The sequence below is a fragment of the Rhinoderma darwinii genome, chromosome 4 (genome assembly GCF_050947455.1).
Source record: "Rhinoderma darwinii isolate aRhiDar2 chromosome 4, aRhiDar2.hap1, whole genome shotgun sequence".
Lineage (NCBI taxonomy): Eukaryota > Metazoa > Chordata > Amphibia > Anura > Rhinodermatidae > Rhinoderma > Rhinoderma darwinii.
The window spans coordinates 87,605,572-87,631,995 of NC_134690.1; the positions used below are offsets into that span (position 1 = coordinate 87,605,572).

Here is a 26,424-nt window from a genome sequence, read left to right on the forward strand (position 1 = left end):
TTATGGAGGCATTCTCCCATAGTAGAACTGTTTCTAAGGGAGAATATGACATCACATGACGACACCATTCGTCATCACACAGTGCCTATGGGTCAGTTATACAGACCCCTTAGAAACTCAATGTGCCGTCGTACAATGCCAGTCGCATGGACGCCTACTCTGCACTGTCCTCATAGTGTCGCGGTCTGGTTCTGTTCGCTCTTGCAAAGGTTTATTGTATTATGAGTCAGCTCCCTTGAGATTTTTTTTTCCCATATGCCTACTTTTCCTATAAAATCCCTAGTCACATAGTTACACCCTTTATCTCCATGTGTAATATTCTATATCTTTTGTGTGCTTCTCTACGCTGTAACCTATATTCTATATAGTTCTAGCAGTGCAGTAAAGTTAAACGATATGTTGAGCTAATTGACGTAGGGAGTTTTCTTCTTTTATTATTTTTGAGGAGCGAGGCTAGAGGGGTGATTTGCTACAAAAAAAATGACTTTATTAACTCATACATGTGTGAACACTCCTATATAACAACAGATGTAAGTTCTACACAGCTAAAATACATTCACATAAGTGACACCCCGCTGAATTCAGTGTTTCAGCGCAGCATAAGCAAGTTGAAAGGTTTCCTTTAGGGATTTATTGTGGCTATGACTTGCAAAGAGACAGTTATGGCTGGCACTGTTTTAGAGTTAAATTATAAAGCTGGCAGAGATAGGGGCGCCTGGCACTGTATGAGGGCACACTCTGGCTGGCACTGTAATGCACACCTCATAGGCCCCTCGCTTTGAAGAAGAAGCAATTCATGTTATTCATTTAGTGATACACATGAAGCTTCTTCTTACTTTTCATAAAGAGGTTCCGCAGCAGTTGTATATTTTAAGGAATAATGTACCTCCTATGATACATTATTAAGAATATAAGTCCCCATGGAGTTTGGTGACCTGTAAAGAATTTCCCTGAAGCCTCATGTTTTTATACGTAGACTTATAATATTCTTATAATTTACTGTAGAGGTGTTGCACATTAGGATTACAGGATAATATATGGTTCACTAGACTTCTCCTAAAGATCCTATGTAAGCCCTAATACATTGTTGGGCGATGGCTGTCCAACGGACATCTAGGCACAGCCACGGCCAGATTAAGGGTGTCTAGGATATGGAGCAGTTCATTTATCAGGGCCTCGCTACTAACTTGGGGACCTTCACCAACTCTAGACAAAAATAATAACGTTACTTTACATTTTAAGCTGTATGGTTGACAATATAAACTGTAGCTTAAATCACATATCTCTTATCTTACACCTGAAATTTGCACTATAAAAACACCATTAACTAACTGGCTCCTACCTGCTACACTTTGCTTCTTCCTTCAGCACAATATCACTGTTACAAGGCAGGGACATATTTACATCTCTGGCTGGGTTCACACCTAGGTCGGGTCATTCGGTTGTTCTGCTCCAACAGAGAAGCAGAACAAGAAAATACTGGAAACAATGGTTCCATTGCACCATGTACACCACCGCCGGCCGACGGAACCCATGGACTTTAATGGGTTCCATCGGCTTTATGTCGGGGTGTCCATGGTTTTTGCAGGAAACAGTATTGCAGCATGCTGCGCTATTGTTTCCAATAATCTCGGCCGGATCTGCTATGGAGGCTCCAAACAGAGCCTCCCATGCTTATGTGCACAGAGCCTAATGCTGTTTAAAGCATTATGACTGAATATATCCTCATGTACTCAATATTACTACAATATTATATAGAAATAATAATCCCATACAATACCAACATAATAACAAACAGTCATAATAATAACTTTCAATGTTCAAATAGTGCCTATACAATGCCTAAAAATAGTGTAACACAACATCTATATAATACTGTCTAAAAGCGAGAGATGCTGAACTGATACCTACAGTACTCAAATAATACCCCGATACAAAGTCCAAATAATATCACCATGCCATGTGTAAATAATACCCCCATACAAAGTCCAAATAATATCACCATGCCATGTGTAAATAATACCCCATACAAAGTCCAAATAATATCACCATGTCATGTGTAAATAATACCTCCATACAAAGTCCAAATAATATCACCATGCCATGTGTAAATAATACCCCCATACAAAGTCCAAATAATATCACCATGTCATGTGTCAATAATACCCCATACAAAGTCCAAATAATATCACCATGCCATGTGTAAATAATACCCCCATACAATGTCCAAATAATATCACCATGCCATGTGTAAATAATATCTCCATACAAAGTCCAAATAATATCACCATGCCATGTGTAAATAATACCCCCATACAAAGTACAAATAATATCACCATGTCATGTGTAAATAATATCTCCATACAAAGTCCAAATAATATCACCATGCCATGTGTAAATAATACCCCCATACAAAGTCCAAATAATATCACCATGCCATGTGTAAATAATACCCCCATACAAAGTCCAAATAATATCACCATGCCATGTGTAAATAATACCCCCATACAAAGTCCAAATAATATCACCATGCCATGTGTAAATAATACCCCCATACAGTGCTCCTTACAGTACATAAAATACTCTTCTTTTTATTACACACACAGGACAACACGTTACTATACTCTCTCTCTCCTGGGACCCATCCTCCAGCATTACCATCTCCTGTTCTAATCCTGCACCTGACTTCTTTTTTTAAATATTGCTTTCAATTCCACCCCACTGACCTGTGACCCACCCACCCACAGCAACAGAGAGAGAAGTGTTTATCCATAAACCCACATATGCAAGTTTCTCTTCCAACACCCTCAATCTATAACTATATTCCTCATTCAATACAATATTATTTATCAGCTATCTTCCACACTATCTATTGTATTGTTGCTCAGCCTAAGTGCTGTATACGTTATATCAAAAACAGATTGTAAACCCATCAGAGGTATGCAGGACAGCCTTTCCCAAAACTTTTAATTTGGGTTGGTTTTCCTGATTTCTTCTTAGGGTATGTTCAGACCTATCGGATTTGCTACGGAATTCCGCTGTGACCAGGTAGCAGCAAATTTATAGGGTCTGATCAGTTCTGATCAGTTTTTTTATATGCAGAATTTACAGTCCGCACAGTTACTTATCACACAACCATGTGAATACAGCATTAGGTCCAAATTAAGAAAAATGCATCTATAATACAAAGGTATTATTGGGTTCGTATTGCACCACAGCACTCTGACCCATGAGTAGAACTGTGTGACATAATACGGACCCTAAACTGCATCTGTATTATGGCCATGTTAAACTAGTCTAAATTCTGAACTGATCAGACGCAGTCACAGACAGAATACATACCTATTACATTCAGTGACTCACAGGTGACGTTTTTTTCTGATTGTAGACGTTCTCTTTACTTTTCATCTCCATCCGGTTCAGACCGCTGTGATATCGTCTCCTGATGACTGCATAGTTTGCTGCTGAGACATCTTTGAGCCTGCACTTGTGCAAAATTAATTCAGACCCCTGATCATATTTCAAAATTAAATCAGACCCCAAGACTGGACCCCTAATTTAATCAGATCCCAGACCAGACTTAAAGAGTACCTGTCACCAGGACCTAACATCCAACTCACATATACTAGCTTTATCCCGCTCCCTCTGTTTCCAGCGCTGTTTTTGTTTTTATTCTGCTCGCCCCTGTTCCTAAATAATTATGCTCCGTACTTTGGGCGCTGGATATGGTAATTCACTGTAGTAAGCCAACAAGGCGTGAACTGCAGTGAATCTCCCTGGGTGGAGCCATCTTCACAGCATCTGACGCTGTCCAATCAGCCCCCCAAGTAGTACAAGGCAATGGCGCATCCGAGAAAGTTGTATCAGCCAGGGGGATTTCAATCAAACATGGAAAGCTGGGTTTGGAGGCAGGACTTAGTAATTAGCATATAGTGTGCGCCGTTTTAAAAGTTGATTTTATAGATTTTGCTGCATCTGAAAAAAACATACATTTGGAAATATTGTCAGGTCATGTATTACCGCATGGTGGAGGTTCAAGGGGTTAAAACTACCAGACATGTTCCCATTATATACAATGAATTGATACCAATTCCATCTGCCCTGCAATTTTGTTATTATAAATATAACCTATATAATTACAGCTCCAGAACCAAGCTCATACATATATACAGCACCAGACCCAAGCTCAGTACATAAATACAGCACTAGAACCAAGCTCAGTACATATATACAATACCAGAACCAAGGTCAGAACATAAATACAGCCCCAGAACCCAGCTCATTACATAAATACAGCACCAGAACAAAGCTCAGTACAAAGATACATCCCCAGAACTAAACTCAGTACATATATACAGCACCAGAACGAAGCTCAGTGCTTAAATACAGCACCAGAACCAAGCTCAGTACATAAATACAGCACCGGAACAAAGCTCAATACATAAATACAGCCCAGAACAAAGCTCAATACATATATACAGTACCAGAACAAATCTCAGTACATAAATACAACACCAGAACAAAGCTCAATACATATATACAGCACCAGAACAATGCTCAGTACATAAATACAACATCAGAACAAAGCTCAGTACATATATACAGCACCAGAACAAATACTGCTCAATTTATTGCAACCCCTGCCTTATAGGTTTGTACGGCGTAAAACTACAGCTCCCAGCATGGCCCGAAGAATGGTAAGGATATGCTGGGAGATGCTGTTTCACAAAAAAAAATCATATCACCCGCTGCAGATCACACAGTGACTACAGTACTGATTAGAGGCAGAATAAGCATTTACATTAAGTGACTCACCGGTGACATCTCAAATTCTAGTTCTTTTTCTCTTTTCTTCTCCCTCCTTCTATGATGGATTTCTCCCGGCCACGACCCATTTCTGCAGTTTACTGCACAGATGTCTTCAGATTCTCACTTTTAAAACATTTCTGCACCTATAAAACTAAGATAAAATCTCAACACCTCTAAATATAATAGCACAATACACTGCACCTCTAACGATAATAGCACTATACACTGTGTCCCTGATTATAATAGTACCATACACTGTGTCCCACACACACCGTGCCCCCTGTAGATAGTGCCCCCATAGCCCTCCTGTAGATAGTGACCCCCATAGAGCCTCTGTAGATAGTGCCTCACATATAGTCCACCCCTGTAGACAGTGCCCTACATATAGCCCACTCCTGTAGATAGTGCCCTACAAATAGCTCCCCCTGTATACAGTGTCCCACATATAGCCCACCCATGTAGACAGTGTCCTACATATAGCCCCCCAGTAGAGAGTGCCCCACAGGTAAGCCCTCCCCTGTAGATAGTGCCCCATAGCCCTCCTGTAGATAGTGACCCCCATAGAGCCCCTGTAGATAGTGCCTCACATATAGCCCGCCCCTGTAGACAGTATTCCACATATAGCCCACCCCTGTAGATAGTGCCCTACATATAGCTTCCCCTGTATATAGTGCTCCACATCCCCGCATATAGCCCACACCTGTAGATAGTGCCTTACAATTAGCTCCCCCTATGGATAGTGCTCCACATATAGCTCACCTCTGTAGATAGTGCCTCACATATAGCTCCCCCTGTATATAGTGTCCCACAGGTAACCCACCCCTGTATATAGTGTCCAACAAATAGCCCACCCCTATAGATAGTGCCCTACATATAGCTCCCCGTATAGATAGAACTCCACATATAGCCCACCCCTGTAGATAGTGTCCTACATATAGCTCCCCCTGTATATAGTCATCCACATCCCCACATATAGACCCCATCTGTAGATAGAGCCCCTACTGTAGATAATGCCACTCAAAAAAAAAAAATTACATACTCACCCTGATTCTGTTCCCGCGCCGTCCGGTGGCAATGCAGATCTGCTCCCTTCTGAGCAGGTCTGCTGGAGCAGAACAACGCAAGCGGCGCATCGTTGAAAGGCGCTGATTGGCAGGGCAGAATTACTTGCCCCGTCAATCAGCGCCTTTCAACCACGCAAGCGGTGCGATGACATCATCGCGTCGCTAGCGTTGTTGAAAGGTGCTGATTGGTGGGGCAAGTCATTTTGCCTCGCCAATTAGTGACATTGTAAGGGGCTGAATGGTCAGGCACGGAACGTGCCCGGCCATTCAGGACTAACGCATGTGTTTGTACCTGCGTACTATAGACGCAGGTACAATTACTGCAAGAGAGGGTGGCTGTTGCTAGCAATGGGCCGCCCTCCAGTGCTAGCGACACCACCGGGCATGAGAGGGTCCTATGCCGCCCAGCCCATAAATATTAGAGGCTCGGCGGCGTGCGCCCCGTAGTAGCGTCGCTACCGCTGTAGGAGCGATAACGGCTGCTAGCGGCACCACCGGGCATATGGGGGGGTGTCGGCGGCGGTATGGGCCCCCTTATGCTGCGGGCCCCATAGCAGCTGCTACGGCTGCTATAGTGGTAGTTACGCCACTGCCTATTCATATCAATGGGTTGACTGTGTGATGCAGTACAGGACAGGTCCTCCAGAGCTAAAGACACTCATTGTAATCATTCTCCACTCTGGCCATGAGATGAGGATCCTGAACAGAGGACCCCCCCCCCCCGCCCTTCTATTACCTCAGAATTTGGAAATAGGATATGAAAATAGCTTTTCCAAACATGGCACTTTTAAAATTATTTTCTTATGGCATTAACCATACTAGTAGATGATGTTTTTCATTTCATACGTCTTTAAATGCATTGGCCACAAGCAGCGAGCATTACACAGGAATATGGTTATACTACTAATGTCTATTGACTATGAATAATCCTCCTTGTGTAATACATGATGCGGTCGCCTTATTGCTGCATAGTCATTTAGAAACCACAGCAGAACCCTCCCAAGTCTGATTTCATCCCCAGAACAGTTTCAAAGCACATTGCACTCTCAGACACCTCTTTTTAGAATATTTAAATTGAGCAGATTGGTGCTGAATAAATGGAGCGTTGTTCCTTGTAAACAGACTTGAGAACGAGTTCTGTGCAATATGATGGTGTGCGAGAAGCATAAACATGAAGAACTGAGGTTGAGGAACGCTGGTGTCAAAAATTATGATTATATAGTGAGACACCCAGGTCTACAATCTTCTGACCCTGGGAGACCAAAATAAAAATTATTTATTGGTGTTGGTTCGCTTTAAAAATGTCAGAGAAACCTAAAATTAACCAATTTTGTAACATTTATCTCATTTTTTAACTTTGCTTGTCTCCTGCAGGGTCTGAGTTGAAATTAAAAAAAAAATGTGTTAAAAACGGCAGTCTGCCTATGTAGTCTGATCTGGTCAAGTCTACACAGTAAGGCATCATTTACACGACCGTGATATACGTCCGTGCGACGCGAATGCTTTTCATGCAGGTCGCACGGACCTATACAAGTCTATGGGCCGTGCAGACAGTCCGTGAGTTTTGCGCAGCGTGGGTCCGCTGCGTAAAACTCATGACATGTTCTATATGTCGCCGTTTTTCGCGCATCACGCACCCATTGAAGTGAATGGGTGCATGAAAACCACGCATGCCGCACGGAAGCACTTCCATACGAACTGCGTAATTCGCGCAACAGCTGTCAAACTCTGAATGTAAACAGAAAAGCACCACGTGCTTTTCTGTTTACAAACATCCAAATGGAGCGTCATAATGATGGCGGCTGCGCGAAAATCACGCAGTGGCGCATCATACACTGATGACACACGCAGCTGTTAAGAGCATTTTGCGCACGCAAAACGCCGCGTTTTTTGTGTGCGCAAAACGCACTCGCTCGTGTAAATCAGGCCTAAGACTGGTGTTAGGGGGCGCTCCAGACTGGTGTTAGGGGGGCACTCCAAACTTCTGTTATAGTGGGAATTATAAACGACACAGTCAGACTGCTGTTATAGGGGTCTCTCTAGACTTCGCAGCTAGAATGATGTTATAGGGGATGCCCCAAACTGCTATTATAGAAGGAATTATAAAATACACACCCAGACTGCTTTTATAGGGGCAGTATAGAATACACAGCTAAACTGATGTTATAGAGGATTCTAGACTACACGGCTAGACTACTCTTATAGGGGGTGATCCAGACTACACAGTCATACTGCTTTTATAACGGGCCGTATAGAATACACAGATGTTACAGAGGTGGACCACAGCCAGACTGATGTTACAGGGGGAGGTCCAGACTACACAGACACAGTTATTATAGTGGGCTGTCTAAATTGCATGCGTTTAAACCACGATTTGCAGCAGTTTCCATGCTAACTGCAAAACCGCTGCAAATCGCGATAAAAATACATCTACGTTTTTCAGTGCAGTTTTCAGCCAAGCAGCAAAAAACTTGGCAAAACCACACTCTTATGTTGCTTTTTTGTTCAGCCATTATTTTGAGGCACTTTGTTTTAGGCAATGCCATATGGGCAACAGTGTAACTCAATCTGCCATGAGACAACACAGTAGGAGAATGAGAAATGCAATGTGTTGGTACTGGTATATAGGGTAAGATAGGTGGCACTGCTGAGTGAAAATGTTTGATAGCTGCATATTTCGGAAATAGCAGAAATTGTTTTTAATACTGCTAAGAGGAGTTTTGTCATATGGACCTTTTAGTTATCTAGAAGTGGGCGTTAAAGTAAATATTAGGCCCTACAGCACGTATACCATATCACCATACAGTACATAACAGTTCTATATAGTGCTTAAATAATAGAATTCTACAGCTAGTGGCATAACAAAAGTTTGCGATGAGCTAGTACACCACTTGGGATGGAAATGGGTTGGTGTAGGCCCTAAAAGGTCAGCACACCAGGCCATTGCCCCTTTTGCCCATGCTGAAATGCACCCGGTAATCTTTTCTCCTTACCACAGGCATTGCAATATAAGCTGTCACTGTGTCTGAATATAAGAAACAGAGAGGACAACAAGCTTCAATCTGTTTCCTTCCGTCAACCATGAGATGCTCCCAGTGAATCACATTGAACATACTGAACATTTCAGCAGTGAAACGGATCACTATGATCACCACCATTACATTCCTTGCACCAGATCTAAAACAAGCCCACGTGCTATATGAGTCGAAAAAATTACTTCTTTGAAAATATTTGTCACCATGGCAACAACTATTGCCTGCTCATAGTTTCTATGACTACAGATGTTGCTAAGAAAGATTGATTATTCACAGCAATTCTGATAGTAACATTGTGGGACATTTATGAAAATTACAGCATCTTAATAGTTTATCTATGTCAACCATCCAAATGTCTGTTTTCATTTTCTGGCCTACACTAGAAAATGAACACAATATGATTGGTTGCTATGGGCAAAACCAGTTTCATTTGTAAACTTTTTTTTTTTTTTTTAAGAAATAACACATATACAGTAGGAATATCCGCAGTTTTTTTTGGCAAAAAATGTGCAATTTCTTAAACGATTACGGGACTGTATGTGAATTGGACGCATGTACTGCACTTCCACAATTTACACCTGGGGTAGGTAGTCCAACAGTTTTCTGGCATAGAAAATATTGCATGTGCTTTATAAATTCTGCCCATTTGCTTAGAAAACCACATGCCCAAACTGAAAACTATTTTCAATTAGAAAAAAACTGTGATACTTTTATAAATGTGTCCCATTGAAAGTCAAGTTCAGTTGAAAATAATGTTTTTAAGGGATTATCTGCTAAAACCGATCAATATCCTTTCTATTAGCCAGAAAAGTGAATCTATTGACCCTTCCCCCATCATGACACATATATTTTTACACAGAACATCTCTCATGGAAACCCTATAGCTAATAGTGTGTGCATGAACATGAGAACTCATGAACACCCTATGTGGTGGCACATAAAGTCCCACTATGGAGCCCTATATTACAGAGCCATACAACACAGATCTGCGGCCATGTGCATGAGGCCTCAGGACATGTTCACACCTGTGTTTCCAATGTTCTTCTCCGAAACAGAACAACGAAAGTTCCGAAAGCACCGGTTCTGTTGAACGACGGAAACAACCGGAGCCCAACAGAACACATTGACTTGAATTAGTTCTATCAAGTTTCTGTAATTGGTGTCCGTGGTTTACCGGAAACAATAGCGCAACATGCTGTGCTATTGATTCTGGTATTTTCGTCCATATCTATGACCGAGGACCCTAACGCAGATGTGAACAGGTCCTACATAACATTACTTACCCTTTAAAAGACAGGTATTTCTTTAGCTATGCAACGGTGATTAAAGTTTACCTACCACTTAAGTAACAAATCTTATGAATTCTTACAAGATTGCAATGTATTACAATATGTTGTTAATCATGTTTTTGATATATGTGCCAAGTTTGAGTTTTCCAGTTTTCTTAACCCATACATTGTCTTCCATGGCTGGCAGTATACATTATAAACTCACTGCCAAGTAGCAGCATGTAAGTTACAGCTCTGGCTGCCCATATGTCCCGAATAGACCTGCTCTATTAATACTGTACTACAACGAATGAGAGAAGCCGGAGGCAACCAACCCACTAGTTCTGGCAGTCACAAGATATTCTAAACACCGCTGGATTTTAGACAGTCTTGGCCATGCTTGCATCAGGAGCAAACACTAGTTTGTGGCACCTACCCTCTGTATTGTGGGCACACAGAATAAAAGAACTCCTCAGCAACGAGAAGCTGGGGACTAAGCTCATACAGGGGAGCTTCAGCTGATATATAAAATATAAAGACACCATTTAAAGCAGATGAAGCACAATACAACATGTACTTAAAGAGGCTCTGTTACCAGATTTTGCAACCCCTATCTGCTATTGCAGCAGATAGGCGCTGCAATGTAGATTACAGTAACGTTTTTATTTTTAAAAAACGAGCATTTTTGGCCAAGTTATAACCATTTTTGTAGTTATGCAAATGAGGCTTGCAAAAGTCCAAGTGGGTGTGTTTAAAAGTAAAAGTCCAAGTGGGCGTGTATTATGTACATCGGGGCGTTTTTAATACTTTTACTAGCTGGGCGTTCTGATGAGAAGTATCATCCACTTCTCTTCAGAACACCCAGCTTCTGCCAGATCACGCTGTGACGTCACTCACAGGTCCTGCATCGTGTCAGACGAGTGAGGACACATCGGCACCAGAGGCTACAGTTGATTCTGCAGCAGCATCAGCGTTTGCAGGTAAGTAGCTACATCGACTTACCTGAAAACGCCGATGCTGCTGCAGAATCATCTGTAGCCTCTGGTGCCGATGTGTCCTCGCTCGTCTGACACGATGCAGGACCTGTGAGTGACGTCACAGCGTGATCTGGCAGAAGCTGGGCGTTCTGAAGAGAAGTGGATGATACTTCTCGTCAGAGCGCCCAGCTAGTAAAAGTATTAAAAACGCCCCGATGTACGCACATAATACACGCCCACTTGGACTTTTACTTTTAAACACACCCACTTGGACTTTTGCAAGCCTCATTTGCATAACTAAAAAAATGGTCATAACTTGGCCAAAAATGCTCGTTTTTTAAAAATAAAACCGTTACTGTAATCTACATTGCAGCGCCGATCTGCTGCAATAGCAGATAGGGGTTGCAAAATCTGGTGACAGAGCCTCTTTAAATACTCTTCACCATTCTAATATGCTATAAACATTTGTGGTACATTTTAATTGATTCGGACCACACCATATTACAATATCATTGAGATTATTTGTGATTAGACTCCGAAGTGCTAAAAAGTTCCTGTTATTCATTAGCACAGTGCAATCTTTACAGACATGCTATCTGATAATAATCTAAGTCAGATTACCAGCAATTATCTAGTCGTGCTACATCCAGTAACATTCCACACACATGGGTTTAAATCATCTGTGGGGTGAATACATCTAGTCTCTTGTCTTTCTGAAAATATGCATAGTACAGTATCATATTCAGTTCTGACCTCTCCTTAAGTTTATTATAGAAACAAAACTTTAAAGAAGTTCTCCACCTAAATTGATATGGCAGCAAGAGATAGAAAAAACTGTGGATTAAGTAATTCTGTGCCTTCTCGCCCCATCTCTGAATGAGTGCCAGTTGAGCCTTGAGCTGAAAATCTGAGCAGTCTGAGACAGACTAGTTGCTAGGGACACACAGCTTGACAACCAGTCTGTCTCATATGACTCAGCTTAGCATTACTACAGTCTGGGTCGGACTGGACCACCAGAGAATCGTCCAGTGGCCCCGGCTCTAACACAATAATGGGCCTTAAAGGAACCTCATTTTAAGCTCCTTGCAGCCACTGACTTGCCAGTAGGATCTATTTCTTATCTATTCACAAATTACCTATTAGACTTTATTGATGATATGTACATTGATAACAACAAGGACTATGATGAAATGAAAAGTGGACATGTACATATTCTATATAGATGGAGGGTGGGCCTTCAGAGTCATCTCCTCTGGTGGGTCTAAGAAACCCCAATGCTGACTACAGTATACTGTACAAAACACTGTAAAGGTATGTGGATACTTGTAGCAGCCCCTTCTTGCGCGTTCCCACTGTCAGTCAGTTATTAAGAGGCCTTCCACCATTGCTCCCTGAATCCAGCCTCTCTTATTGCATGGACATATATTTTGCCTAAGGATAAAAATAAAATATTAAGGTTGATTAAAATGAAATGTACCAGGATTATCTCCACTCAGCTAAGAGTCTCTCTTCCTCTATTGACTCCTTTGTGCGGAGGAGTGCTTGGTCATGACATCTACAGGCAGCCAAAGCGGGCACCCTTAGCAGCTGACGTTTTTTAGACCCTGGAGCTGGGAATCCTTTCTGCAGGCGGGAAAACAGAGTTTGGATGATTAAAATACTTCATGATCTGTACTCATTAATGCATTTGTAGATTGTGCAAGATTACAGTGCAAATCTGAGTGCACTTTACTCCTATTAAAAAATCATAAGAGCAGGCGCTGTATAGTGAGTATTGTTACACTGGCTCCCGACATCTGAGCTTGGGGGCTGCCGCTGAATTTCTGATTTAAGCAAATTGCTAAATGAACAGTAATGTACAGCGCATAGAACCTCTGTAATCCTAACAGACCATGTTTTACAATGAGATAAGCTTCCGGTTATAAAGACTTGATGAAGAACTGTCTGTTAGACGTGCAATAAGTGTCCAGGGACTGGGAAGCATCATTATCACACTTCTGTTTAATCACTGTCTGCTTACTAATAGATTTACAGCGTATTTGTATCCCACCGAAACAGATCTGACAGCGCAAACAACTTAATTCATTTGGAAAAGATGAGCGATGACTCTGTCTCCATAATAATCATCCAGAAACCGTAATAAAAACTGCTGCAGCCCATACACTGGTTGTGCGGTATCAGGTGCCATCTCTGATATCCTAACATTATTAGATGAATGACACTTTCAGCAATGGTCTTCAATAACTCTGTGCAACTATTCTCAGGGGAAATAGCAATTCTGACAAATGCTATTGCTATCCTGGCGCAGAGCCCAGTGCCCGTGCCTCCCCTCCTGTCTCTGTATAGACATTGATGGGCGATCTGAGTGGGCATGTTTATAGAAAAGTGAAAGTTGTTTTGGCAGTAAGATTGTCCATCTAATTTACATTAGAAAATGCATAAATAGAAATGACCGCGATACTTCATTAGAAACCCCCATTAGCTGTGGGAGTAGCTCAATAATAAAATGCAAGGCCCTATGGAGCGTCAAGGCCTACAGGTCAATCTGGCCCTGTCCACAGGTGTCCGGCAAGAAGACATATGAGGATTTATTTTTCTGACTCTACGGAGCTACTATATTATTTTAGGAGAAGAAATCCACTAGTCACTCCCAGCTTTGCAGTATCAGGACCCCGACAAACAACACGGCACATCTCCGCTTCCAGAACATGAGGATTCACATTGGAGGAGTGGGACACTGGGTTACCTGCAACACCTGTTGCTTCTTTTTTATACAACTGGGCTTTAAATATGTTTTATTTATATATATATATACATATATATACATATATATATATATATATATACATATATACAGTGAAGGAAATAAGTATTTGATCCCTTGCTGATTTTGTAAGTTTGACCACTGTCAAAGACATGAACAGTCTAGAATTTTTAGGCTAGGTTAATTTTACTAGTGAGAGATAGACTATATAAAAAAAAAAAATGAAAATCACTTAGTCAAAATTATATATATTTATTTGCATTGTGCACAGAGAAATAAGTATTTGATCCCCTACCAACCATTAAGAGTTCAGCCTCCTCCAGACCAGTTACACGCTCCAAATCAACTTGGTGCCTGCATTAAAGACAGCTGTCTTACATGGTCACCTGTATAAAAGACTCCTGTCCACAGACTCAATTTATTAGTCTGACTCTAACCTCTACAACATGGGCAAGACCAAAGAGCTTCCTAAGGATGTCAGGGACAAGATCATAGACCTGTACAAGGCTGGAATGGGCTACAAAACCATAAGTAAGACGCTGGGTGAGAAGGAGACAACTGTTGGTGCAATAGTAAGAAAATGGAAGACATACAAAATGACTGTCAATCGACATCGATCTGGGGCTCCATGCAAAATCTCACCTCGTGGGGTATCCTTGATCCTGAGGAAGGTGAGAGCTCAGCCGAAAACTACACGGGGGGAACTTGTTAATGATCTCAAGGCAGCTGGGACCACAGTCACCAAGAAAACCATTTGTAACACATTACGCCGTAATGGATTAAAATCCTGCAGTGCCCGCAAGGTCCCCCTGCTCAAGAAGGCACATGTACAGGCCCGTCTGAAGTTTGCAAATGAACATCTGGATGATTCTGAGAGTGATTGGGAGAAGGTGCTGTGGTCAGATGAGACTAAAATTGTGCTCTTTGGCATTAACTCTACTCGCCGTGTTTGGAGGAAGAGAAATGCTGCCTATGACCCAAAGAACACCGTCCCCACTGTCAAGCATGGAGGTGGAAACATTATGTTTTGGGGGTGTTTCTGTGCTAAGGGCACAGGACTACTTCACCGCATCAATGGGAGAATGGATGGAGCCATGTACCGTCAAATCCTGAGTGACAACCTCCTTCCCTCCACCAGGACATTAAAAATGGCTCGTGGCTGGGTCTTCCAGCATGACAATGACCCGAAACATACAGCCAAGGCAACAAAGGAGTGGCTCAAAAAGAAGCACATTAAGGTCATGGAGTGGCCTAGCCAGTCTCCAGACCTTAATCCCATCGAAAACTTATGGAAGGAGCTGAAGATCCGAGTTGCCAAGCGACAGCCTCGAAATCTTAATGATTTACAGATGATCTGCAAAGAGGAGTGGGCCAAAATTCCATCGAACATGTGTGCAAACCTCATCATCAACTACAAAAAAAGGCTGACTGCTGTGCAACCCAACATGGGTTTTGCCACCAAGTATTAAAGGAACAGTGTCACCCAAATTTTTTTTTTAATATGTTAAAGATGTTAGTGCTTTATTAAAAACATTTGGATTAATTTGTGTGTTTGTGTGTTACTTTTTTTTATTTTTACACTTTTTCTTCCCTATGGGGGCTGCCATTTTTTTTTCCATTTCTGTATGTGTCGATTAACGACACATACAGACATGGAATACGGCAGCTCCAGTCCCATAAGGAATGCGAACGGGGCCCGTTCCATCCACTATCGTGTACGCCGCTGTGTGAGAACGGCGCATGCGCCGCTCCCACACAGTTCAATTTGAAATGCGCGCCGTCCGGCGCCATTTTCCTGTGGACCGGAAGTCGCGGCCGGACAGTAAGATTACTACTTCCGGTCGCGGCTTCCGGACTTGTGCACATGGAGCAGCGGCAGCAGACGGAGCGGATGGACCGGAGGGAGCGGCGGCGACTGGAGCAGGTAAGTTATTTCTATGTATGTTCGTGTTTCAGTGTGTGTTTACTACTGTATGTAAACCTACTACACTGTGTGTTAGCTCAAAAAATGGCGACACACAGTGTAGGAGGTTAGACCGTTGAAACCCCTCGTTTCTCCCGGCACTAGCCAGGATAAAGGAGGGGGGGATTCTGAGAGCTCACTAGAGCGAGGGATTTTTACCCAATTTTGCAGCATAAAGCAATGTGGTTGCTTTACCACATGCAATGCTGCAATTTTGGGAATGGCTCCATCTAGTGACCAGTGCTGGGAAATATTATAAATTGAATCCAATTTATAATATTTCCTGACTCGTGAAAAAAAAATAAAAAATTAGAACAATGTTTAATCACCTACACACTAATAGTTTAACTAAAAAAAAAAAAAACATGTTTTGCTGGCAACACATTCCCTTTAAGTCTTGTTTGCCAAAGGGATCAAATACTTATTTCTCTGTGCACAATGCAAATAAATATATATAATCTTGACAATGTGATTTTCTTATTTTTTTTTAATATAATCTATCTCTCACTGGTAAAATTAACCTAGCCTAAAAATTCTAGACTGTTCATATCTTTGACAGTGGGCAAACTTGCAAAATCAGCAAGGGATCAAATACTTATTTCCTTCACTGTATATATATATGTGTATATATATATATATATATATATATATATATATATATATATATATATATACATGTATATATATATATATATATACGATAAATCTGCAATGTATCGGTTTCTACTCATATATCTTCTCAGTTTCTCTCTGTGTTATTATCAGTTATACGCCATAAGAATTCCAGCCGCTCCCTGTTATAAATGGCAGTATCACATGCGTCACAGCAGCAAAGTTACGGATCACAACCCTATAATGCTCAGTTAGTTATATGTTATTTCAGCTATTTGTACATTTATACCAGATAAGACATAATAAACCTTAATTTTACTGACTGACTGAACACCAGGAATGTGTGTAGTGACTGACTGCTGCTGACATTAACTTTGCATTCCAGTCTCCATTTATTACAATATGGCACTTAACATAACGAAAACTACCATGTATATGAAGCTAAATAATAGAAAAGAATTCTATACTCATTCTATGGATAATAGGACTAGATATCATGTTTATAAAGGTTGCAAAGGGAAATTCACTTTCCTCTGTTCTGCCAGGACATTACTTTTGTTCATCCAGAGCCTCCTGATTCAATAATAGAATGTCAGACATAGGTGTAAGCAACATGACACAATATTAGGCCAGGATCACACGCTCAGTTTTTGGAGACAAACAGGAGTGGACATAATAGTAAGGAGATGCATCAGTCTTTTCTTTATACCTTTCTTCCTTTTGGAACCATTTCTGTCTTTCACCGAAAAAAGAACTGAGCCAAAAATGGCATCAAAACTGTGTGTGTGATCCTGGCCTAACACCGACAGAGAAGTGAAATGTAAGGGTATGACCAGACGTGGCGTATTTCTTCAGCCACTGTCCGCATCAATGCCACACAGAATCTGCGTTGCAGATTTTGTTGCGGTTCTGCCTAAAATGGGCATTAAATTGATGCGGACTAGCCGTTGCGTATTGAGGTGAAAGTACTTTCCCTTCTCTCTATCAGTGCAGGATAGAGAGAAGGGACAGCCCTTTCCGTAGTAAAAGTAAAAGAAATTCATACTTACCGGCCGTTGCTTTGGTGACGCGTCCCTCTTTCAACATCCAGCCCGACCTCCCTGGATAACACGGCAGTCTATGTGACCGCTGCAGCCGTCACTTAGACTGAAACGTCATCCTAGGAGGCCGGACAGGAGGAAGAAGCAGGGAGTTCTCGGTAAGTATGAACTTCTATTTTTTTTACAGGTTGATGTATATTGTGATCGGAAGTCACTGTCCAGAGTGCTGAAACAGTTACTGCCGATCGCTTAACTCTTTCAGCACCCTGGACAGTGACTATTTACTGACGTCGCCTAGCAACGCTCCCGTAATTATGGGTGCACACACGTAGTCACCCGTAATTACGGGAGCCCCATTGACTTCTATGGGCCTGCCCGTGCCGTAATAACGCCCGTGATTACGGGCGTTTTTACGTTAGTGTGCATGGGGCCTCAGTCTGGCTGTAGACCTAGAAATACATAGGTCCAGCCAGAATGGAGAAATGTCATGATCGTAAAACAAATACGCTACGCAACACACATAACATCTGCAGACTTCATTGCAGAATTTTGACTCTCCATTGAAGTCAATAGAGAAATTCCGCAATGAGTCCGCAACAAGTCCGCTACATGTCCGCAGTGTATGCTGCGGACACCAAATTCCGCACCGCAGCCTATGGTCCGCAGCGGAGTTTTCCGCAACATGTAAATGAACCTCACTAAAAAGCTGTGGAAAGCAATGGAGAAACGTGTACGCTGCGGATTTCCGCAGCGGACTGTCTGCAGCGGAATTCCAGAGCAATTCCGCCACGTCTGGTCATGCCCTAACTCTGCATAAGGCCTTATTCAGACGAACATTGTATACGTCCGTCCGTGTGCTGTCCGTTAAAAAAACGGACAGCACACGGACCTGTGCAATTCAATGGGGCTATTCAGATTTCACATGCAGCGTGTTTTCGTTGCGTGTAACTTACTGCATGTCCTATTCTGGTCCGTTTTATGGACCACGTTGCTCATTGAAGCCTGGGGGTGCGTGAAAATCACGGACAGCACTCGTACGTCATCCGTGTGTCATACGTGTTTCACGCAACAGTTGCTAAAAAAATGCAGGGAAAAAAAAAATAATGATCTTTTTTTCTTTTTCATAAACAGCGCCGCTCTTCTCCGTGGGCTGTTCCTGGTATTGCTACTTAGCCCTATTCAAGTGATACCACGCAACCTACCGTATAAATACCCTGTATGAATATCCAAGACCTGTTTGTTCCACCAGACTGCAAAATAATCCAGTCTCACAAGACCAGAAACAAAATTCTTCCTTTTTAGAGCAGATTATTTTTATTTTTTATTTTTAAAAATCCTTCTCTGGATCAAAAGGGATAGTACTAAGTTATTCTGTTTACCCATGTCCCTTTCTCCCATCCCTTTGTTGAACTTGATGGACATGGGTCTTTTTTTAACCGTGCTAACTATGTATCTATGTAAAAGATTGAGCTGAGATAACCGATAATGAGGCAGAGAGACCATATAAAGAATAAACCAGGACATTGTGAATAGATGATAAAAGCTTTAGTCCAAGTCACATAGTTGGTCTACCATACAAGAACATGGCTGTTAACATCTTTGTTTGTGTTGCTCTTTTCTTGGCAGAATATTCTGACTAAAGTGGAGGAGGGGTCGGAGCGGGAGACTTCAGCACTACAAGCGCACCGGGAGCTGGAGAAAGTAAGAAACATGCCATAGAAAACTTGTAGGATTTTTTTTTACACGTTTTATAAAAGCTTCAGACCCAACGTCTTGTATTATGATCTGTGACTTATAACAAAAAAATAACCCCTAATGGTGCAAGAACGCTACAAATAGATCTTTAGAAATAATAGGTCACTTCTAGAGCCAAATAGAAACCCAGAAGCGAAGTAGCAGTGGATATTAAAGGAACAATGAGCAGCTGATTTCTGCCTTTGAATAACTGCATTGATTTTTATTTTCCAGCTTTCATTTTTACCATTTATTGTTATTTTTAACTGTTAATATTTTTTAGAAAATCTGTATGAATAATGGCAACTATCCAAGGGGGGTGATAAGGTCTACGAAATGGTATTTATAATGCCGGACATTTGGTTCTTGTACCAGGAACCCTGGCTGCATTTCAGAACCATGACACCACTCATGAGACACACCGCTCCCTGACTGCTATTAGTACATCATTGGTTTTCCCTCAAAACTTAGCAGTAGGGGGCGATGTTTAGCAAAGTTATGTCCTTTTTAATATACAGTGTTTTAAGTAGCTAATTTTGGTGGTTGTGGTAATTATATACCTGCAGCCTATCCATTTAGATACTCTAGAGGGACATATGCAGCAAATCTAGGCCATCGAGACCTTTTTTGGATATGTATATTGCCTTTTACAGGATGAGTTCTGACAGGCCATATTTCAGTTAGCTGTGGAGGGCTATGGACTGAATAGAGTTGCCTTCAAAATCATGTACATACAGAGGTGTATATGTTATTTAACACATCTCTTTGTGATATCCGTGGTTTTATATAGGGTTACATATAAACCTACTGCAATGCCTTTTGCTCAAAAAGTTTACATGATGCTTTAACAATGAAACATGATAAAATCCCAAGGACCTAAATGACAAATTCAGGTTCCCTACATCTGTATACAGTAGGATTATAGGTTGGACATGATGGTGCTGTGTCTTTTTACAACCTTATCAACTGTATGTATTTAAGCTGCTACCTCCCCAAGCAGCCACAGTCCCTGAGACATTATAAGGCCTCTTGTACACCACAATCGGGAGAGCCACTGTCCCAATTTTTAGCATTTTTTTTTAAATTAAAGGGAGAATTTTTTGGCCTTACCCACTTCATATTAGGAAGTGTGAGCACTACATGTGCTCAGTGTTTGTACAGATGTAGCAACAATTAACTTGACTCTTTTAACTTTCTGCAGCGTGATATTACACAATAAAAGCCATTAACAGAGTCCAATCTTTTTACCAAAGTGTATTTAACGTGGTAACGCCTCATGCACACGACCGTGTGTGCCGTCCGAGTTCCATCAGTGATCCAAGGAAAGATAGGACATGTTCAATCTTTCCTCGGATCGGAGACTCGGACCATTTTTCACAGACCCGATTCACCCGCTAAAGTGAATGGGTCTGGGAAGACTACCGGGTGGCACAATGGTTGTGTGCAAGAGACCTTAGGGTAAAGTTAAAGATTGCTGCACCTGTACAATTTTTATGTTAATATATAGAGAACCTGTTATGTTACAAGTATGTTACGTACTTTTTTTTTATTCAGAGCTGATGTGAAATAAGTTTCTCCATTTTTGTTGGGAACCTAATGGCAGTGTACACTGGAAGCTCGTAGTTGGGTAGCCAGATTCTGTTCATCTTACCAAATGTATATTTCCTCCATTCATTTTGCAGTTCTTTAAGGTACATAGACCTTGCTGTTTGCTTTTCTATAAGATTCACCTTGCTTTTGTCCTGTGTTGTGTAGCTGGTGCGTGCCTGTAATGATGGAGTCCGGAAGATGAGTCGTACAGAGCAGCTCATCAGCATAGAGAAGACACTTGAATTTAAGATCAAGGTATATTCGTTTTTCCGATTATTTTTCATGTACATTCTGTCCTGAATATACATAAATAAGAAGCATGAAATGAAGATAAATATTGGCTAAGGTAAAATATCCTACTCCTAGTCTCATCGATTTTCCACTCAGGAGTCTGGTATAGGTAGGTCATAACCCCAATTAGATTGGAATCATATTTATATTGATTGTGAATCAACTTTCCGGAAACAGATATAAATATGAAATGTCTGAATAGATTTTTTTAGCCACTTGACAGAAGACGAGAACCCTGGGCTTTATATTTATTAGTAACTGATTTTATTTGCGGGGAAATACTCAAAATATATTAGAAAGAGAAAAAAACTTGCACGTGAAAAGGTAACTCTCATCTCCAAAGCTTACCATTATAAGTGCTCATTCACACGAAAGGTTGTACGGGTCCTTTAGTATAAAGCAATTCTAGGGGAGAATATCTCTGTACATATGCAGTCCGATTGAGAATGGCCCAATTTTTTTTTGTTAATGAAATCGTAGGCATACATATGTACGATAATGGGCTCATGCACCTCTGGCCGCCCTATTATGGCCGTGGGCATGAGCCCTAAGTGACATGGACGTTTTCTTGAGTATTTGGTTCCACATTTAATTGAAATCACTTTAGCCTTATATCCAAATGTTTTTGTTTCACTGTGTTGTTCTCCTCAGGTAAATTGTCTCTTCTTTTTCTTGACAGTCTGTGCCAATCATCTCTCACTCACGTTGGTTGTTAAAGCAGGGAGAACTGCAGCAGATGTCTGGACCGCGTACTTCTCGCACCCTCCGCACTAAAAAGCTATTCCGCCCCGTGTATCTGTTCCTTTTCAATGATCTGCTGCTACTTTGTAAACGTCTGCCTGGGTGAGTAGACCATGATGAAGACAAACCTGACTAAAAGGAGAACAGGATCGGGGAACTGTGGTGGCAGGAACCAAACATATACCCACTATATCATCATATCATGGGTCTCATGGCGGCTTTTTTTGAGATCATTAAAATTAAATGGTTATATGAAAGTTTATCTCTAAGCCAATAATGGAGCTGAGACCCTGGATCAGGCCTCTATATTCTTCTGTAGGAGACCTGCATATGCATTCGTCTTGTGGGGACCGAAGTTGGAGTATTTCTACATGGAGACCTGCATTCTACTTTTCACTTTTGTAGTTTTCTTTAGAGAGTGTAGCTAGTAATATTTGAGCTAAAATACATGTTCATTGGGGTGGCATATTGCTAAGTTATGTTCTGCACAAGATTGCCTTATATCAAAGGTCCATAAATGCTACTAACCCAATATAACTGCGTAATGAATGTATTTTCTGTGGTATAATATATTGTCAACTTACTGCTATGCCACATCTCACACATGTTATTCGCATTCAGGGAACGGTATCAAGTATTTGACGTTGCTGCACGTGGCCTCCTGCGTGTAGAGGAGCTGGAAGACCAAGGACAGTCCCTGGCCAATGTCTTTATCCTGAAACTCCTGGAAAATGCACATGAAAGGGAATTTACTTACATGTTAAAGGCTTCATCCCAGTGAGTACATTGTTAGTACTAACTTACATCAGGTATGACCACGAATCACTGTGCCCTCTGTTGATACCAGTTTTTGCTTGACACATTAGCCAACAATAAGTTCCCACTGAATGATAAATTAATAATATGAGCAGTTGGTGAACTTCTACATGTTTTCCCTGCTTGCGATGAAAAAAACTTTGCCAAGAAACATGATAGTTGAATTTGATATAGATATTCGCTTGGTATAGACATTCAATAATGTTCCATTTCAGTTCAGCGACATTATCTCCACATCCAGACCCTGACAATGTCAGATTATTGCGCAAGAAATAAATAATTTTCCAAACATCCGAAGGGTTATCTTGTGTCTACGCCGAAGTCCAGGACCATAGTCTATAACAAGGACATAAAACAGATATAGACAGCGGCCAATAACAACATCTCACAAACTATAGCAGGCCCCTGAACAAGTGTGTAATAAAATAGCCAAAATTGATGCTCAAAATATTTATTTAAGGCAGGAGTAAGCTGCCTTCGGACATGAGGAAAATGAAATTTCAGGCAGGAACAAATGTCATTCTTCCCGCACATCCTCGGCAGCATGGATGGGACGTAAATAAAGAAAAAAATGTAGGTACTCAGGGTATTGCAGCATTTAGTACTCCTGTGCCAAAGGCCAAACCTCTAGATGCCAAGAGATCCAGGCAATAGTGCTTGACAAATGTGTTAGGAGTTGCCGAAAGCTTTACATATCTGTTCCAATAATACATTAGCAAACTCTGCCCACAATACTGCTCTCGCCCTAGTTTAGTGGGCCCAAAGGTCAACTGGTGGCGGCAGACTTGGTAGAGTATAACACTCAATACTAATACATACATTTCACCTGGAGAGGGATGCTTTGCTGGCTGTGTGACCTTTTCTTTTGAAATTGAAGGATTTTGTTTTCAAGGCATATGTGGCTAGCTCTAAGGGTATGTTCTCGCACAACGGACACGCTGCAGACTTTCTGCTACAGAAAATCTGCAGCAGAATCTAAGAAAAAAAAACGCAGGTAATTCAGTCACAGAAATCCGCAGCAAATAGTTTGGATTTGGTGTCAAGCATTGATTACAGCAAAGTTTATGTGCACATACGGACTTCCAGAGGTTTGTACTGCGTTTCCTCTGCGTAACCGCTGTGCAAACCGCAACAAAACTCACTTGTTGCAGAATTTATGCTCCCCGTTGAAGTCTATGGGCCAAACATGCAGCATCTCAGCACAGAATATGCAGCATAATTAGACATGCTGCGGAATTGAATGTCGGAACGCAGAACACTTTTCGCATGACTTTTCTGCGTTTTGTTTTTTTGTGTGGCATGTGGCTGAGATTTCCGTCATTCACTTTGCTGCTACTGTAAATGCTACAGAATTTCTGCACAGAATTCTGTTTTGGAAATTCTGCAGTGTTTACGTTGTTTTGGAACCCAGCCTAAGGGTATATTCACATGTAGCGTAAACGCTGCGGAATTCCTCACCAGATTTTCTGTGCAGAAGTTCTCAATTTGCAGCATATTAATTTCTCTTGTAAAAAAGCTGTGGAATTTCCCCACTGAAAATTCGGTAGTAATTCTGCAGTGTTTTTGCTACGTGTGAACATACCCTAAGGCTGGATTCACACGAGCATGTTCGTTGTGTAAAGGACGGAACGTATTTCGGCCGCAAGTACCGGACCGAACACACTGCAGGGAGCCGAGCTCCTAGCATCATAGTTATGTACGACGCTAGGAGTACCTGCCTCGCTGCAGGACAACTGTCCCGTACTGTAATCATGTTTTCAGTACGGGGCAGTAGTTCCACGGAGAGGCAGGGACTCCTAGCGTCGTACATAACTATGATGCTAGGAGCCCGGCTCCCTGCAATGTGTTCGGTCCGGGACTTGCAGCTGAAATACGTTCCGTCCTTAACCCCTTAAGGACGCAGCCTAGTTTGGGCCTTAAGGCTCAGAGCCCATTTTTCAAATCTGACATATTTCACTTTATGTGGTAATAACGTCGGAATGCTTAAACCTACCCAAGCGATTCTGAGATTGTTTTCTCGTGACACATTGGGCTTCATGTTCGTGGTAAAATTTGGTCGATATATTCAGTGTTTATTGGTGAAAAATTGCAAAATTTTGAGAAAATTTTGAAAAAATTGCATTTTTCAGAATTTAAATGCATCTGCTTGTAAAACAGACGGTTATACCACCCAAAATAGTTACTAGTTCACATTTCCCATATGTCTACTTTAGATTGGCATCCTTTTTTGAACATTCTTTTATTTTTCTTGGACGTTACAAGGCTTAGAACATAAACAGCAATTTCTCATATTTTTAAGAAAATTTCAAAAGCCTTTTTTTTAAGGTACCTCTTGAGTTCTGAAGTGGCTTTGTGGGGCCTATGTATTAGAAACACTGATAAAACACCCCATTTTTAAAACTAGACCCCTCAAAGTATTCAAAACAGCATTTAGAAAGTTTTTTAACCCTTCAGGTATTTCACAGGAATTAAAGCAAAGTGGAGGTGAAATTTGCAAATTTCATTTTTCTTGCAGAATTTAAATTGTATTCATTTTTTTTTCTGTAACAAAGAAGGTTTTACCAGAGAAACACTACTAAATATGTATTGTCCAGATTCTGCAGTTTTTAGAAATGTCCCACATGTGGCTCTAGTGCGCTCGTGGACTAAAACACAAGCCCTAGAAGCAAAGAAGCACCTAGTGCATTTTGAGTCCTCTTTTTTATTAGAATATATTTTAGGCAGCATGCCAGGTTTGAAGAGGTGTTGAGGTGCCAAAACAGTAGGAGTCCCCCAATAGTGACCCCATTTTGGAAACTACACCCCTCAAGGAATTCATTTAGGGTTGTTGTTACCATTTTGACCGCACAGTTTTTTCACAGCACGTATTTGAATTGGGCTGTGAAATGAAAAAAATGTCATTTTTTCCAATAAAATGTCATTTGTGATCAAAATTTCTTATTTTCACAGGGAACAAAATACCCCATTTTGTTGCCCAATTTGTCCTTAGTGTGGCAATACCCCATTTGTGGTGATAAACTGCCGTTTGGGCCCATGGGAGGGCTCAGAAGGAAAGGAGCGCTATATGTTTGTTGGAGTCCAGATTTTGTTGGATTGGTTTTCGGGTGCCATGTCGCATTTGCAGAACCTCAGAGGTATCAAAGCAATGGAAACCCACCAAAAGTGACCCCATTTTGAAAACTACACCCCTCAAGGAATTCATTTATGGTTGTTGTTAGCATTTTGACCACACAGTTTTTTCACAGCACCTATTTCAATTGGGCTGTGACATTAAAAAAATGACATTTTTTTTACCAAAATTTCTTATTTTCACAGGGAACAAAATACTCAATTTTGTTGCCCAATTTCTCCTGAGTGCATCAATACCCCATTTGTGGCAATAAACTGCCGTTTGGGCCCATGGGAGGCCTCAGAAGGGAAGGAGCGCTGTGTGTTCTTTGGAGTACAGATTTTGCTGGTTTGGTTTTAGGGTGCCATGTCACATTTGCAGAGCCCCAGAGGTATCAAAGCAATGGAAACCCACCGGAAGTGACCCCATTTTGGAAACTACACCCCTCAAGGAATTCATTTATGGGTAATGTGACCATTTAGACTCCATAGTTTCTTCACAGAACTTATTTGAATTGGGCTGGGAATTAAAAAAATATATATTTTTTCCAATAATATGTCATTTTAGCTCAAAAATTCTTATTTTCACAAGAAATAAAATACTCAATTTTG

At 41.3% G+C, this 26,424-nt stretch overlaps 1 protein-coding gene across 2 annotated transcripts in view; it reads left to right on the top strand.

Annotated features, from left to right (window-relative positions):
* The window catches only part of NGEF (neuronal guanine nucleotide exchange factor), a 179,239-nt gene that overhangs the window by 133,537 nt on the left and 19,278 nt on the right, over positions 1-26,424 (top strand). For both annotated transcript variants that reach the window (XM_075861321.1, XM_075861322.1), the window contains 4 exons: positions 19,159-19,233; positions 21,022-21,111; positions 21,827-21,990; positions 22,510-22,665. In XM_075861321.1, coding sequence (XP_075717436.1) covers positions 19,159-19,233; positions 21,022-21,111; positions 21,827-21,990; positions 22,510-22,665 — 485 coding nt within the window. The remainder of the gene's footprint in view (positions 1-19,158; positions 19,234-21,021; positions 21,112-21,826; positions 21,991-22,509; positions 22,666-26,424) is intronic.